This window comes from Siniperca chuatsi, linkage group LG16 (genome assembly GCF_020085105.1).
Source record: "Siniperca chuatsi isolate FFG_IHB_CAS linkage group LG16, ASM2008510v1, whole genome shotgun sequence".
Lineage (NCBI taxonomy): Eukaryota > Metazoa > Chordata > Actinopteri > Centrarchiformes > Sinipercidae > Siniperca > Siniperca chuatsi.
The window spans coordinates 22,363,813-22,379,131 of NC_058057.1; the positions used below are offsets into that span (position 1 = coordinate 22,363,813).

At 39.1% G+C, this 15,319-nt stretch overlaps 1 protein-coding gene across 12 annotated transcripts in view; it reads left to right on the forward strand.

Annotated features, from left to right (window-relative positions):
* Positions 1–12,173, forward strand: part of LOC122862743 (DNA (cytosine-5)-methyltransferase 3A-like) — a 62,921-nt gene extending 50,748 nt beyond the window's left edge. For 9 of the 12 annotated variants that reach the window (XM_044168362.1, XM_044168359.1, XM_044168360.1 and 6 more), the window contains 8 exons: positions 717–801; positions 1,461–1,606; positions 2,288–2,378; positions 2,586–2,734; positions 3,200–3,285; positions 3,421–3,490; positions 4,036–4,154; positions 5,999–12,173. In XM_044168362.1, coding sequence (XP_044024297.1) covers positions 717–801; positions 1,461–1,606; positions 2,288–2,378; positions 2,586–2,734; positions 3,200–3,285; positions 3,421–3,490; positions 4,036–4,154; positions 5,999–6,140 — 888 coding nt within the window. In that variant the 3' untranslated portion in view covers positions 6,141–12,173. The remainder of the gene's footprint in view (positions 1–716; positions 802–1,460; positions 1,607–2,287; positions 2,379–2,585; positions 2,735–3,199; positions 3,286–3,420; positions 3,491–4,035; positions 4,155–5,998) is intronic. The other 3 variants (XM_044168358.1, XM_044168361.1, XM_044168357.1) reach the window with 2 other exon arrangements.
* Positions 12,174–15,319: the final 3,146 nt, after the last annotated feature.

Here is a 15,319-nt window from a genome sequence, read left to right on the forward strand (position 1 = left end):
TGGAAATACTCAAGTAAAGAACAAGTACTTTAAAAATGTATTTAAGTACAGTACTTGAGTAAATGCACTTAGTTACATCCCACCACTGCATGTGACAAAAGTTCCCCAGTCACCGTGTAACCAGGAACATAGAGTTACATGGTAAATCCTCTTTAAAATGATGATTAAAAATCATACGTAAAAATAAAAGGCATTTAATTTGCCTATTTATATTTCCTTTATTGTTATAATGTAATAATGTGTCTGCCTATCATCTCACATCTCTGGTGAAACTCCAGACTCTACTACTTCCACATTTACCTCTACTTCTATACTACAACTACCCATTACACCAAACCCTGATCCCTATAAAAGCAATCCATAAAACTCAATCAGTTCAGTCCAGACAACATACTGTAAGTCAGTTAGGTGCAGTAAATTTGATATATTTGCCATCCTATATATAATTAGCCGTTATTATCACAGTTAAACGGGAAACATTCATATCTTGGGGTCAGTGAGGCTCCAGGGCTTGTCACATTTAAATTATCAATGAAGGCTAATACATCAAAAAGACCACATTCAATTATTGATGCTCTTCAGCCAGACTGTAGCCGAAGGACCAGATCATCATCGTGCTGCTTTGCCCTCTTATCTCTCTGTCTACATACTGTAAAGGTTAGTATTGATCTAATCAATGACTCTTCTTCTTTTTAACTCTTTTTTTTTTTTTTTAGGAGCCAGCCAAGTTGTATCCTCCAGTTGCAGCAGAGAAGAGGAAACCAATCAGAGTTCTCTCTCTGTTTGACGGCATTGCTACAGGTACATACGTGTAGGACTGCAGCTAACGATTATTTTCAGTATCGATTAATAGATGACAGCCGATCCACCACTTTGGTCCAGACTGAAACGTCTTAATCACTGGATGGATTGGCGTGAAAGTTTGTACAGACATTCATGGTGCCCTCAGGATGAATCCTACTGACTTTGGTGATCCTAATTTTTGCTCTAGCGCCACCATGGTGTTGACATTTGTGGTTTTGAGTATATTGTCTCTACAACTATTGAATGGATTGCCATGAAATTTGATACAGACATTGACGTCTCCCTCAAGATGAACTGTAATAACTTTGGTGATCTGTTAACTTTTCATTTACCATTATTAATACTCCAATCCGATTCTTTGGTTTATGACAAAACACCTGCACTGTAAATGTTAGCATGCTAAACATCAACATGTTAGCATTTAACTCAAAGCACCATTGTACCTAAGTAAAGACTCATAGTCTTGTTTTTGATTAATTTATTGTATTTAATAGTTTAGTCTATAAAATGTCAGAAAATAGTGAAAATGCCCAGGACAAGTTTGTCTGACCAACAGTCCAAAAGCCAAAAATATTCAATGAACAGTGATATAAAATGAAAAAGAGAGAGAGGCTGGAACCGGAGAATGTTTAGCATGTGTGTGTGTGTGCACTCAGGTCTGTTGGTGCTGAAGGATTTGGGCATCCAGGTTGACAAGTACGTTGCGTCTGAGGTGTGTGAAGACTCCATCACTGTCGGCATGGTTCGACACCACGGTCGGATCATGTACGTGGGTGACATACGCAACGTAACGCACAAACATGTAAGTGAAATTCCTCTTTGCTTCTAGACTTCAAGGCAGAATAAATAATTATCTCTAACATTAGTGGACATTCACACCTGAATTTACAGCAGTCCGCTTTTTTGCGATGGTGTCAAGCAGGGTAGAAAAAGGGATTTGGACCCAAACGCAGACATGTAGGCAGGGCAGGTGCTGTTCAAAGATTTAATGGAGAATAACAAGGCTTACAAGGACTTGCCAGGCAGGCAGTGGTCAGAACAGGGAGCAGGTAAGGCCCAAGAGAACCAAGTATGAATCCACACAACACTTGAGAAAACACCAGGATACTGACTGGACAACTTGACACATGGGTTCAAAGCCGACCTGACAGAGACAAGCGAAGCACACAGACTAAATACACTCAGATGAAGAGAGACAACGAGACAGGTGAGACTAATCAGGGCGGAGCAAACAATCAAAACTGGCGGGAAAAAGCAAACAGACAAGAAGCAAAACTACCAGTCATATGAGGGGAAAAGAGCATTTCAAAATAAAACAGGAAATACTATACATAAACCCTCAAACCATGACACACTTGCAAGATGCATTCAAGTGTAAAAACAGCATGATACGGAAACTCTTATTTCTTCTTACATGCTAGTTGATTGTTTTTGATTGTTCTACTCCACCAAACTGGTCCTCATGCTGTGTTTTGGCTGTTAGATCGAAGAGTGGGGACCATTTGACCTGGTGATAGGAGGAAGTCCTTGCAATGACCTCTCCATAGTCAACCCTGCAAGAAAAGGCCTTTACGGTAAGAAGCAATCTTTGAATCTGTTGGGGTTAAAAGCGACGCCACAGTTAAAGATTTTTCTGTTGTGAATAAATATAGAAAAATAAAAAACTCCCTTTTAATATTAAAACTACAAATGCTCAGAGGCACTGATGATTGTCTAATTTTAATTAAACTCTTCATGTGAAATTAAAACATGGAGGCTGAACTTTCTCTCTCCTCCCGCAGAAGGAACCGGCCGGTTGTTTTTCGAGTTTTACCGTCTGCTGCACGAGGCTCGACCAAAGCCGGGCGATGAGCGGCCGTTCTTCTGGCTGTTTGAGAACGTGGTTGCTATGGGAGTTAGCGACAAACGGGACATCTCCCGCTTTTTAGAGGTAACGTGAACACACCCACTAAATACAGTTATAAAATACATGCATACACATGCAGACTCCAACGAATCACACACATTTAACCAGCGAGCGGTGACTGAAGCAGGAGAGAGAAGAAATGTAAAGGCATGGAAATGTAAAGCACCCACTTCATAATACATTTTCAGTATAGAACGTTTTTTTAGATGCTTTTTATAGCAACCCAAAAATACAGCAATCAAAACACATAGACAACACTAGAACACTTTCACTTAATTATTAGATTAGAGGGTGTTCACTTCAGACCAGCCGACGAAAAAACATCTAAACAAACATTTTAACATTTTTAGCTCATGTAAAGGTTCTTTCATGTAATGGAAATCCTCAGGGGATTTTACTTCAGGGTTCATAGTATGATAATATACACAGACCTACAGTCCTTCTCTGACAGAAGATGAAACAGGAAGTAACCCTGCTGTTCCTCCTCAGTGTAACCCAGTGATGATTGATGCCAAGGAGGTCTCTGCTGCCCACCGTGCTCGTTACTTCTGGGGAAACCTGCCAGGCATGTCCAGGTGATACAAGCACACACCATTGTTATGATCAGTTCACAAGCTGAATTAAAAGTGACTCCAGATACACTATATACGCCCTGATACACTTGCATGTTTTAATATTTGTTTCCCTTTTTTCCCCCCCACCAATTTCAGACCTCTGTCTCCCATGACGAATGACAAGCTCGACCTACAAGAGTGCCTCGAGCACGGGCGCACAGCCAAGGTATCCACCAGTGTGACTGTGCATGTGTGTGTGTGTGTCTGCGCTTATTATCATGTGGTATCTGAGTAGTGCTAAGCAAGATTGAGGGTTCGACACAAGTTTGTAAAAGTAAAGCCAAATGTGGAATGTATTTACTGTTACTTTCTACAGTATGTGATGAATAGAAAAGCAGAAACTGTCAATTTTTTATAGCCTGCAGCATCTAAAAGTTAATGTCAGGGATATATGGAAATGAAAAAAATAGGAAATATACACTATGTATTTCTCCCTTGAGCACAGATACACACTAATTCTGCAAAAATTTACCTATAAATTATGTTTATTTTTACTGAATTTCCCTGCTGCTACTGTTGCACTTTGCTCTACCAGTAAGAGGAAAAGTTCTTTAGCAAATAATCATTTGCTCACGATCACTTTAGTCACAATGTACCATAGAAGCTGCTGTGCAAAAGGAGGATAGCTGTAGGATTAAAAAAGGATTTGCGTGTGTGTCTGTCTGTGTTTGTGTGTGTTTGTGTGTGTTTGGTTCTGGATGATAATTCCAGTTTGAGAAGTTGCGTACGATAACGACACGCTCCAACTCTGTGAAGCAGGGGAAAGACGAGCATTTCCCCGTCTTCATGGACAACAAGGAGGACATCCTCTGGTGTACCGAGATGGAAAGGTACGGTGGTGTGTGTTTGTGTTTGTTATGTGTCTGTGCTCTGTGTCATGTACTGTATGTACTCTAATTTTACCTTGTATGCATGTTCACAAGTTCACAACTGATGATGAGCTTATGAGTGTGTTTCTGGATTCTTTTGGGAAGTTTATTTGCATTGTGTTTGTATTTCTAATCTACCACAGCTACTTTGTTTGAATGGCATTTTATTTACTCATTATATTTGATAAGTACAACTATTGATTAGGTGGCAATTTGTTAAATTACATTTTTGTTTTCCAGTGTGTTCTACCTCTGTGTGTGCTACCCCTTCCTTTATGAAGCAACTGGTTTTCATAATTTTCATATCCGTATTTCTAACACTTGGTGGCCCAATCTAGACATACAAACTGTAGTCTCTTGTCTTTTTGTGCAACATTTGGAGAGTTTCCTGTTAAAACAACATAAATTAAACATATATCAAAGGCTAAAAATCCTTCATAATCCAGGTTTACTGATTTTGACCATAAAATTACTATTTTTTTAAACGACTAGATCAGATTTTCACTCAAATTGTATTTCCCCACACATCCAAATTTGTTTCCTGCTGTTAGAAGACGCTATTCATTACAGTTTACAGTTAACAGTTAACCCTTTTGCAGTGAGCACAGCTTAGAAAATACTTCCACTCACAGAAAGTGAAGAGAAAACAGATGAGCTGCAGATTATTTACCTGAGTCTCTCAAAGTAATAAAATAAAATCAATAAATGAACTATAACTTCAAATAAATTCAAGCCAGATATTTGAATTACTGATTATCTCTGCGAGGTGTAATCCTGGAGAGGATCATGCGTTTGGTGTTGTGTGTGTGTGTGCGTGTGTGTGTGTGTCCGCAGCTAATCTCACATACTACTGGACCCATCAGCCTAATATTTTTTGTGCATATTTCTGACTGTATCCTCAAGGACCTCTTGTGGTTGCGGTGATTCACAGTTTTTGAAAAACATATTTTATTGGCTGCTCTGTTTTATACCGCCACTGACTGCTGACTCCTCACTCCTCTTAACCGGCCGGTAGGTAAGTTTGTTAGTTACGTCAGTTAAGTTACGTACGTAAGTTAAATACGTCACGTAAGTTAAAATAAGTCAACGTTGACTTTTGGTTTCAGACAGGATACAAACAGCAGTGTCCTGCGTGAAAGTCCTGTCTGTGTGACTCATCCATCCACCCGACATCCATACGCCGACTTTGTTGCTCTTCACACTACGTCAGCTGACATTTTTTTCTCTTTGACATTTGCGCGTAAAATGACACGCCGTCTCTGCACAATATAAGTCAGTAGAGACTAAATGGCGTGAAATGACGTTACTTAAGACATTGGCGTGTTATTCATACGCCATTTGCTGATACCAGGCCTACTGAGTGCACTCTTCTAGTTGTTTTTTAAATCAGATTAAAAACCGACAATAATAACCTACACTATGTTAGATTAGGTTTGACTGGTCAAAGATGTTCTGATGACGTTATAACGATTATTTACATTATCGATCATTCTCTCGATTAATCGATTAATCGTTTGGTCTATAAAATGTCAGGACATAGTGACAAATTCCCGTCACATTTTCCCACAGCAGAAAATTAAGTCTTCAAATTGCAAAACCCCAAAAATATTCCAATTCACAACGATAAGACAGAGAAAAACAGTGACTCCTCATATTTGGGAACCTGAAATCAGGGAATGTAAAACAAACGATTAATCGATTAAGTTTCTGTCATTCGACTATTGATTAATTGACTGCTTGTTTCAGCTCTACTTCACACATCCATTTCAAACTAAAATAATTAAATGTTGTGTGTGTGTTCCCAGGGTGTTTGGTTTCCCCGTCCACTACACCGACGTGTCCAACATGAGTCGTCTGGCCAGGCAAAGGCTGCTGGGACGTTCCTGGAGCGTCCCCGTCATCAGGCACCTCTTCGCCCCGCTCAAGGAGTACTTCGCCTGCAACTAGTCACACACCACCAACTCTCTCTCTCACACACACACACACACATACAAACACACACAAACAGACATACACAGATAAGTACACACAGTATACAGCTAGTACATGAAGGTTGGCTGACGCAGGATGACTCAGATGACCGGACATACACACACGTGTACACACACACACACACACACACACACACACACACACACACACACACACACACACACACACTGTAAAGGACTGCTTCCCTAGATCCCCATGTAGACCACTGGCTGACCTTAGTCCCCTGGTGCTACCTTGCTGATTTTCACACACACACACACACACACACACACACACACAGACACACACACTGGTGCATACAAACTTCCTGTCCGACCTTGAAACTGGTGTCTTCTGGCTTTACTGTGTCAATAGTAGCTAGAGTTCAAACCTCCAGAGGGCGCAAAAGTGACAAAGATGCCCCAACTTTCTGTTTTTAACACCTCTCTAAATACGTCAACACACCAATGAATCCCTCTGAACCGTAACACTTAACTCAAATGTATTCATGCGTAGTGACAGTGCTGCTGGTGTATTACCGTGCAATGAACACAAATATACAAACTCACAAACACACACACACCAGTTAATGCTCGTGGTGCTGGTCAGGCAGTGATAGAGTCCAAATGGTGCCACTTTAATACAACACATATAAAGTTTTTGGTGCTCTTGGAGACCGAACGGTCTCTGGTTGTTTCAGTCGCTACAGTTTTGTGTCCCTAAGTGAGTTAAACCAAATGCTTACAAGCAGGTGGAGGCAACACCAGGCAAGAGAGGTGAATTTTTAAGAACTATTTATTTGTGTGATATAGTGAGAGTGTGCAAGGGAGAGTCCAAAAGAAAAAGTAAGGCAACTGATATATTCATGTGGAGCCTTTTTTTAACGTGACTACAACTAAATCAGATTGTAAAAGCTGCTCTGGAGGCACAAATCATTTTAGTAGACGAGTTAAACCTCAGTCATCCGAGCCAAAAATCCACGTTTTTTTGTGGCAAAAAAACACCAAAAGAGGTCTTCAGCTTCCCCTGAGAAAGACCACTTTTGTCTGAAATGTTGTCAGTGATTCCAACAATATGAAATACTGAAATAAAAGAGTGAATTTTTGGGGATGCCAAAGCAGTTTGAGGTTGTGTTTTTTCCTTTTTTCATGTTTGTTACCCGGCATCTGCATAGTGCCTATTATTTATAGAATCCCCATTAGCTTCCACTAGAGAATAAATACACACAAATATACATCGGACAAAATCTAGACGTTGAAAGTTACAAAAGAAATCAAAAATTAATTAGAGGAATATAAAATATAATAGAAACATTAATTTTTAAAAAAACAGACTAATTTGATACATAATCTAGGAAAAAATAAGAGGCCGGCCATGTGGATTTGCATGTGCTTTCATGAAAAGACTTTTTCAGAGCCAAGATCATAATGGAAAGCCTTGTAACTGTCTCCATCTTCAGTGTTTGGAGCGCCCTCCAGTGGGCAGAGAAACCAGTAGAAAGAGAGTGCATAACAAGAAAAAACACTCATGTTGGGGTAAAACAATCCTTTGTGTTCCACAGTTAGTGTTAGTGGTCACTGGATCAGAACAGTTGTGAAGATAAAGACAGAATAACGTCAGCTTTTATACTTAGTACCTAAACATTCTCATATATATATCGAAATATAGAATATTGCTGCTGCATGTCTTTGTTGTCAGGACCTACATCCACTGGCACTTGTGTGCTTTTTTAAAAACTTATACTGCTTTGATTATTTCTTGGTGGTTTTTTGCAATATTTTAGGCAGTGATTGTACATTAAGGTTAGCCAATGCTTTGGTGAATATGCTGTGATGTACTGTACAATAGTACCGTTTTAAGAATGGGTTTATTTCATCATGTTTAGCACATGCTGGTATGCAATACTTACTCAATAACATTTGTGAAAGTGCTGTTTGTATTGCATTGATTACTGTTAACTGTTGCTCAAATGACTGTGATGTTCATCTTAAGGGTGCAAAATTGGAATAATACTGTCTGTCACTTTAGTCATTATGCCACTTGCCTGATAGATAGATGTCATAATACTGTACCAAACCTTGGCCTACTTAATGGGATCATTTCATTAAGTTGGCAGTGAAAAACAACACTATATTTAAGCCTTCAGTGTCATTATGTTGATGTACCGGAGGGACGTTTCTGTTCGAATAATCCTTAGGCAAAGTCCTGAAAAACAGTTATACTGTGAAATGACGATATAAGGGAGTCTTTCTATGTGGCTCAGTTTGTTTTTACCCATCATGAGAGTGGCTTTCATCAGGTGTGACGCATTATGCACTGTCTCTATAGCTGTCTGGGTAAGACCTTCCAAGATCATGAAGGCCAGCCAACATTATTATTTGTTTTATTTAATTTTGAGTTTGCTTGCTATTTAAAAAGATTGGAGATTGTAATTTCATTTGATATAGTCAAATACGTATTATTATTTTTTATGACGCTGATATTACACTGCATAAAGTCAGCTTTCTGGATTTTGTGTCAAAATCTCAGTTTAACATCGCTACACAGTGAAGTGTTTTTATTTCAAAAATTTTAAACCTTATACCATCTTCCCCACACTTTCTCGTACCCATTTATAGGATTTTTTTTAAAACGAGCAGAAGGTTGATGTTATCGACCTACTTTAGCAAAATATGAGGGTTTCCTGTCCCTGAAAAGTCTGCTCTTCGGCTCCACCCAACAAGTTTTAATTCATCCAGTGAGATTATTTCTGCCTCCAGAGCAGCACTGCCTCTGAGAAACATTAAACTAAAACACCAACAGACTTTTCAGGAGTTCAGTGTCTTGCTCACAGCAGCATTTAAAGTAAAAGGAAGTCGATGGGGGATTGAACCGACACCCTTTTAGTTACCATACAGCTTCTCTTGCGTCTCAGGCCCAGTGTTGCCCAGTCTTTTTTGTCTGGTGAACTACTCACAGTCCACCAGCCTTTGCGGTCACACTCCTACTTTGCGTCATAGGGATCCAAAATGTCCTCCATTTACCGCAGCGACATCCACTGAAACCAGAGGCCGACCTTTAATCTGTAGACACTATGCTGGTTTTCTACTTCCTACGACTGAAACAGATAGCCCTGTATAAATAACTAGACACTTCCTCATATCGCACAGATACAATTGTACGACCTGTCTTGGGTGTTTCTTCTGCCTTTTGCCCAATGCATGCTGGGATAAACTCAGCCGCTCTGTGACCTTGAATAGGAAAGTAAAGAAAATGGCTTGTCATCAAAGTGTGGCAGATATGTAATAAAATGTTTCCAAGACTATTGTACACACAGACACTATGTTTAAACGTCCCTATATTCTGATGTTTTATTTAAACAGGGCTGTCTATTGAGAAAACATCTCAGTCATTTCAGTCTGGTGCTTTTGGTCCGCAGACGACCATCTTTTTCCAGGAAGCCTTCCGATCCTCTGACCTTCCTCAGATACCAGCTAACAACTGGACACATGCAGTCCATGCTGACACACACACACACACACACACACACACACACACACATGCACAAAAAGTAACAAAAATCAACAATAAACCAGCAGGTTCAAAGTTTTTGCCATCATGTTTACTCTCCGTTTATACAACCAACCTTCAGGTGCTTTTTAAACTCTTTTTTACAGCGCTCTTGCAGGTTACACACACACACACACACAGACACACACATTTGCTGGAAACAGTGACTTTCACGCTTCTTTAAACTCCTTTTCGCTACAAAACACAGCATCAATACAAACACACACATGCATACACACTGTGTTTTTGCCAGCCGCCTGTCGCCATCAGGCTTCCCACGGCACCGCCGGGTGTGACATCATCACCCTGCGTCGCTTGGTGCTCCCAAACCCCCTCCACTCCCCAACCCCCAGGTGCTGCATGTCAGTCAGTCAGTGTAATCTCCGATTCCATGTTAGATTAGGGAGTAATGATCATAATAATAATGGTAATAATTACAATAATAATCTGTTATTGTGTGTGTGTACTGTTCCAGGTTGGTGCTCAGTTCAGTTCAGTCTCAGCCTAGAGGGGAGAGAGAGAGGCTAGAGAAAGCATATATTACAGTTAGTATAGTGACTTGTTCTATTGTACCCAAGGATGCCAGAAGAAATTGTTAAACCGATGAGCTAAAGGACACTCTCAAACAAGAGCCAGTTGAAATAACACCGAATGTTGAAAAAGAGGTGGACGAGACAGGTTAAGGTGAACAACTTCATCAATAAATACCCTGAAATCAGGTCCAGTATGATCTGGGTGGGAACTTTTTCCTTCAAGGGAAAATGGATACGTTGAAGCGAAATCCAAAATTTCCAGTGGCTCCCAAAGTTTTGGTCAGAACCTCCTGACTGCAAGGTCATCAACAAAATAGGAAAGAAAATAAAGAAGTCTGCTACACAAAATTAAGTCAACATTTTCTGATTTCCTTTGAAATATTGGACAATTTTGCCTAAGGCTGCAAGTAACGGTTATTTTCTTTATCGAATAATCTAACGATTATTTTCTCGCTTAATTGTTCGTCAGCAAATAGTAAAAAATAACCTATTACAAGTTTCCCAAGCCGACAGTGACGTCTTCAAATGTCTTGCTTTGTCCAAAACCCAAAGATATTCAGTTTACTGTCATAGAAGACTCAGAAAAACAGAAAATATTCACATTTGAGAAGCTGGAGCCAAAACATTTTTGCCATTTTTCTTTAACAAAATGACCTTAAACGATTAATTTATCAATTATGAAAATTGTTGTTGTTGTAGATTAATTCGATTCGATTGATGAAACGATACAATCGATACAGTACAAAGTGTTTTGTTTATTTGCAAATGTTAAAATTAAACAAATGACATACAAACAACAATGAAAAAGCCCAAAAGGCCTTATTGATTACCTCTCTGTAAAATATATAGTGGTTCAAAACCTTCCCAAGGGGTCCTAAAATAGCTCTGAGGGGTCACCAGATGATTAAAGGGGTAAAGAAACAAATCTGGCACAGAGTTTTCTTACTTTTGCTCAAAGCTTTTGCTTTATTTTGTGAAATATCGGATACTCTGACCTCCTCGTGGCCTCTAAAAATCAAAATTTGGTTTAACTGCTCACAAACCGCATCTACAAGAAGGCTGTAACCTGTGATGAGGGTTCACAAGTTTTCATTTTAAGGGGTCAAGTTTGTGAGATGTTTGGGAAGATGAAGATCAGATGTCAGGAGTGAATCTGTGGATTAGTTTGAAAATAAGACATGAAATGCTTTTCCCTCTCTGAACTGTATCTTGTATGTAAAAGTATGTATTTGGAGTCTCCTGAAACAAGAAGTTTGAGTTGGTTGAAATCAACTGCTCATAGTTCATCAACATAAACAGCCTGTGACGAAGGGTTACAAATAGCCTTTGCTTCGTTTTAAAGCCCAGAAAGTTGGAAACCACTGGCTCTAAGCGGTGTTATTTCAACGTGTCTGTTTGAGAATGCGGTCGGACTAAAGCGTGAGGAACTCGATATTTTTAAATGATGGGTGACACAGTGATGATGTTTCTGTTCGCCTGTCGACAGCTTTTGGGCTGAGTGACGCGTTGTTTTCAACACTGATACACTTATTAACACATCCACAAAAAAACACTGTTATTAACACACAGAGCGAACGACGCTCAGACGCAGAGATACATGCACAACACCTACAAATACAATGCTGTGGCGCATTCAGACACTCATCTCATGGACTAAATGAAGATGAGCTTTTAGGAAAAGGAGGACCTGGTGGTGTTTCAAAAGGTGCTAAAATTTTATCTGAAAATAAGAAAAATATATTGTTAGGAGTATAAATCAAGTTTGTCTTTACAATGACTGTATTTAAGTTTGTCGTAGTAATGAAAAGGCACTATTATTATTTTACTCTTGTATGAATATGAACTAATTAAAAAGGCATTTTAACTTTGTACTTGAACAATGTAAGAAATGAATCGTGAATAAAAAAAAAAGGACTGTTTCTTGTGATTTAGTCTAAAGGCTCGGTGTTATCTACCTTTATGTCAGTTAAGGGTGTAACTCCTCAAATCCAAGTCAAAATACAATTTGAGTTTTCCTTTTTTCCTTTTTTGAGAAGCTTATTTCAGGGGTGCAAACGTGTCACCTTTTGGCAAAAATTGCGCCGCTTTGAATCCAAAATAGGTCATTTGTGTGATCCACGCCGTCTGAGTTGTCAAAAAAAAAAAAAAGCTCCTGGCTTCTGTGCAAAGCACCTGAGAAGAGTGAAGAGGGCCGGAGGTCAGTTAAAGGGACAGTTCACCCCAAATTTTTTTGGTGTGAACTGTCCCTTTAACCTTAACGTTAGCCTCCGATTGTTCCATTTTCTTTATGCTAAGATAACATAAGTCATAATCACGATGTAATTAAACAGTTTGCTTTTAGTTGTGTTTTGGAACGTGAGGCTAATTCATTAGACAACGACGTAGACATTTAACCTCGCTAAAATGGACCTAAGTTAGGCTACTTATGATGTAGTTAAAGCTCGGGCAGGTAACGTTGGAGAAACTAGCACGAGGCAGCTAGATTTTGAAAGTATCCAACCAAAAAACAATCCCACCCCCTCCCTTCAGGCCTCCCTCCGAAGCCACTCCCCATAAACACATGCGCGCAGGTAGACAGGCAGGTGGGCTCATTACAGGCCTGCGACAGCCACAGATATTTTATTTCAGAGCATTTGATTAATTGATTCCTGTCGGGATGTAAAGAGAATTTCAACAAATATAGAAAAAAAATGCTTCTGAAATACATTACCTCCCCTAGCTTTAAACAGGACGCTTGTTACAGTAGCCTGATTATGTCGCTTGAGAAGGGGGCAAATGCCAAGCTCACTGAAAACGACAGAAGCTGAATTGAAATGACCTTGTGACAGTTTTTGTTTTAGTTGTAGTGGTTGTGAAATCAATTTCTGAACGTCATATCTACGCCCTCTCTCTCTTAACTGACCAGACAGCAGTTGCAATAGCTGTGAAGAGCAAAAACCACATACATTTTTACGAGCTGTCTCGCATCTTTGTCACCTTTTTCACCCCTGATGAGTTTGCATCCCTGATATTGTTTAACTGTGTTTGATGTCAGTTCTCTCTCCATCGAGGCTCTGCAAAGTTTTCTGACATCAAATCAACATAATAAAGCATTTTCCTCATCTGTTGTTCGTGTGTGTGGAGAACAAACTCTTGCGAGCGACAGTTTGTCGACTTGTGAGAGTTTGTTGAGGACGGCAGGAGCTTGGCCTACTACTCCAAAAACTATTTTTAATAACTGAGATGAAACATTAATGATTTGATTTAGAAGTCAAAATTGTTACACCCCTAATGTCAGTGTATGTGTTTAAAGTTATGATGCATGGTTGTTTTGTTTTTTTGTTGTTGTTTTTTTTTTAAATAAGGTCAATTCCCAGTGTTTCCAATGTGTTTAAGAAAAAAAACAGAATGGATTGAAATATGTTAAAAACACAAATTCCCCTTTTACCAAATAGAAGAAGAAGTATCTCGACACTGTTGCTGATTGTGTAGAGCCCTTTTATTGACAAAAAAGTTTCACTTCTTTGTGGAGTTTTGTTGATTTATACTTCCAGCGGGAAACAGACTCCAAAACAACCATGTAAGTACACTGCAAGTGCAAGTATGCACACACCATATTTTACTGAGCTACCAGGGTGTTTGTGTGCTCCTAGGTCTCAGGGGGCCCTACCAGCCTTATGATGGATTAAGTATAAATGGTCATTTTTAATTATGCCATGCAAGGTCCGAATCAGTGAATTAAATGCCATAGGCAATAGCTAATAAAGTCACATCATGAAGGGCTCATTACCTACTGCATGTTCCCTCCAAGATGACAGTTTGCTAATCTAGACACTAATTATTTATCATACTTCTATCAAACTCATAATTAATATTCAGTAAGTCATCAGCCCTTGCTCTAATGATGCTCCATAGAGTTAAGACAGACAGGTAGTACATTATTCATCAGTTGACACCTGTAACAAACCTCTGTTCACGCTATTTTCACCTCCTTAATTCCCACCACAGCACCAGTCCAGCCATGCTGCCAAAGAAGGAGGGCCCTGTCTCCACACTGTGGTCCTTCAGCCCCATATTGTGGCCTTCAAGTGCTCCTTGTAGACTCTTGTGAGTGGAAGCGCTGCGTTCAAGCACTGCGGGTCAGAAATAATACCAAACTGGATGCTGTGGTTTAAGAGGATTTAGTACAGCCTTTATTTTGTGATGCAGCGGCAGAACAAAATGTGGCTGTTCTCCGTCAGGGATGTAGGCTGATTGATGCTATCATCAGTTTGCATCTTTGCAAATGAAATATCAGAAGAAATTTAATATTTTCCACTATTTTCAGCAGGGTTAGTGGAGGGCACATTAATCTCCTTTTGGCCACCTGGCTTGAAATTCGTTTTTTTAACCATTGAGTGACAGAGTTTAATATTTATTTTATGTAACTTACAGAATACATCATTGTAAAACCTATCAAACTGATATATGTTTACTTTGGAGAGTTATTAATTGGTTTCTTAGAGAGCTTGGGCAACGTAAAAGTACTGATGTGGGCCTCTAAAGCCCAATGAGGTATTGGAAAGTATGTATTGATGTACTTTACCAAATACTATTCACTTAATTGTAAAATAAGATAAGATTTGATTGACCCCCTTTAGGATATTCATGTTACAGCAGCACAAGAGACAAACTAAGAGGTAAGAAAAACAGATAAGGAACTATTTAAATTAAATTTTTAAAAATTAGACAACATCAAATAAAAAAGCTATATACATGACTACACCTTAGACTATAAATGAATGGTGCAAATATAGCATACAGTATATGTGCAGAAATAATGTGTCAAGTAGTGAAATTCTTATTGAGGTAGTAGAGCGATTAGTTAGAGGCTTACTGATAAAAAAAGAATAGTAGCTGTTGTGAATTATTATATATTAATATAGTACATATCAATAATTATATACTGGGCAACCTTATCTGCTGAGGAGGATCATGTGATACGATCAAAAGCTCCAGAACAGCTCAATCGCTGCTTCTAAAATGACGACTGTATCAATATATTTATGACAATAATGCATAGTTTCTCTGTAGATACAACAATTATTTATAATG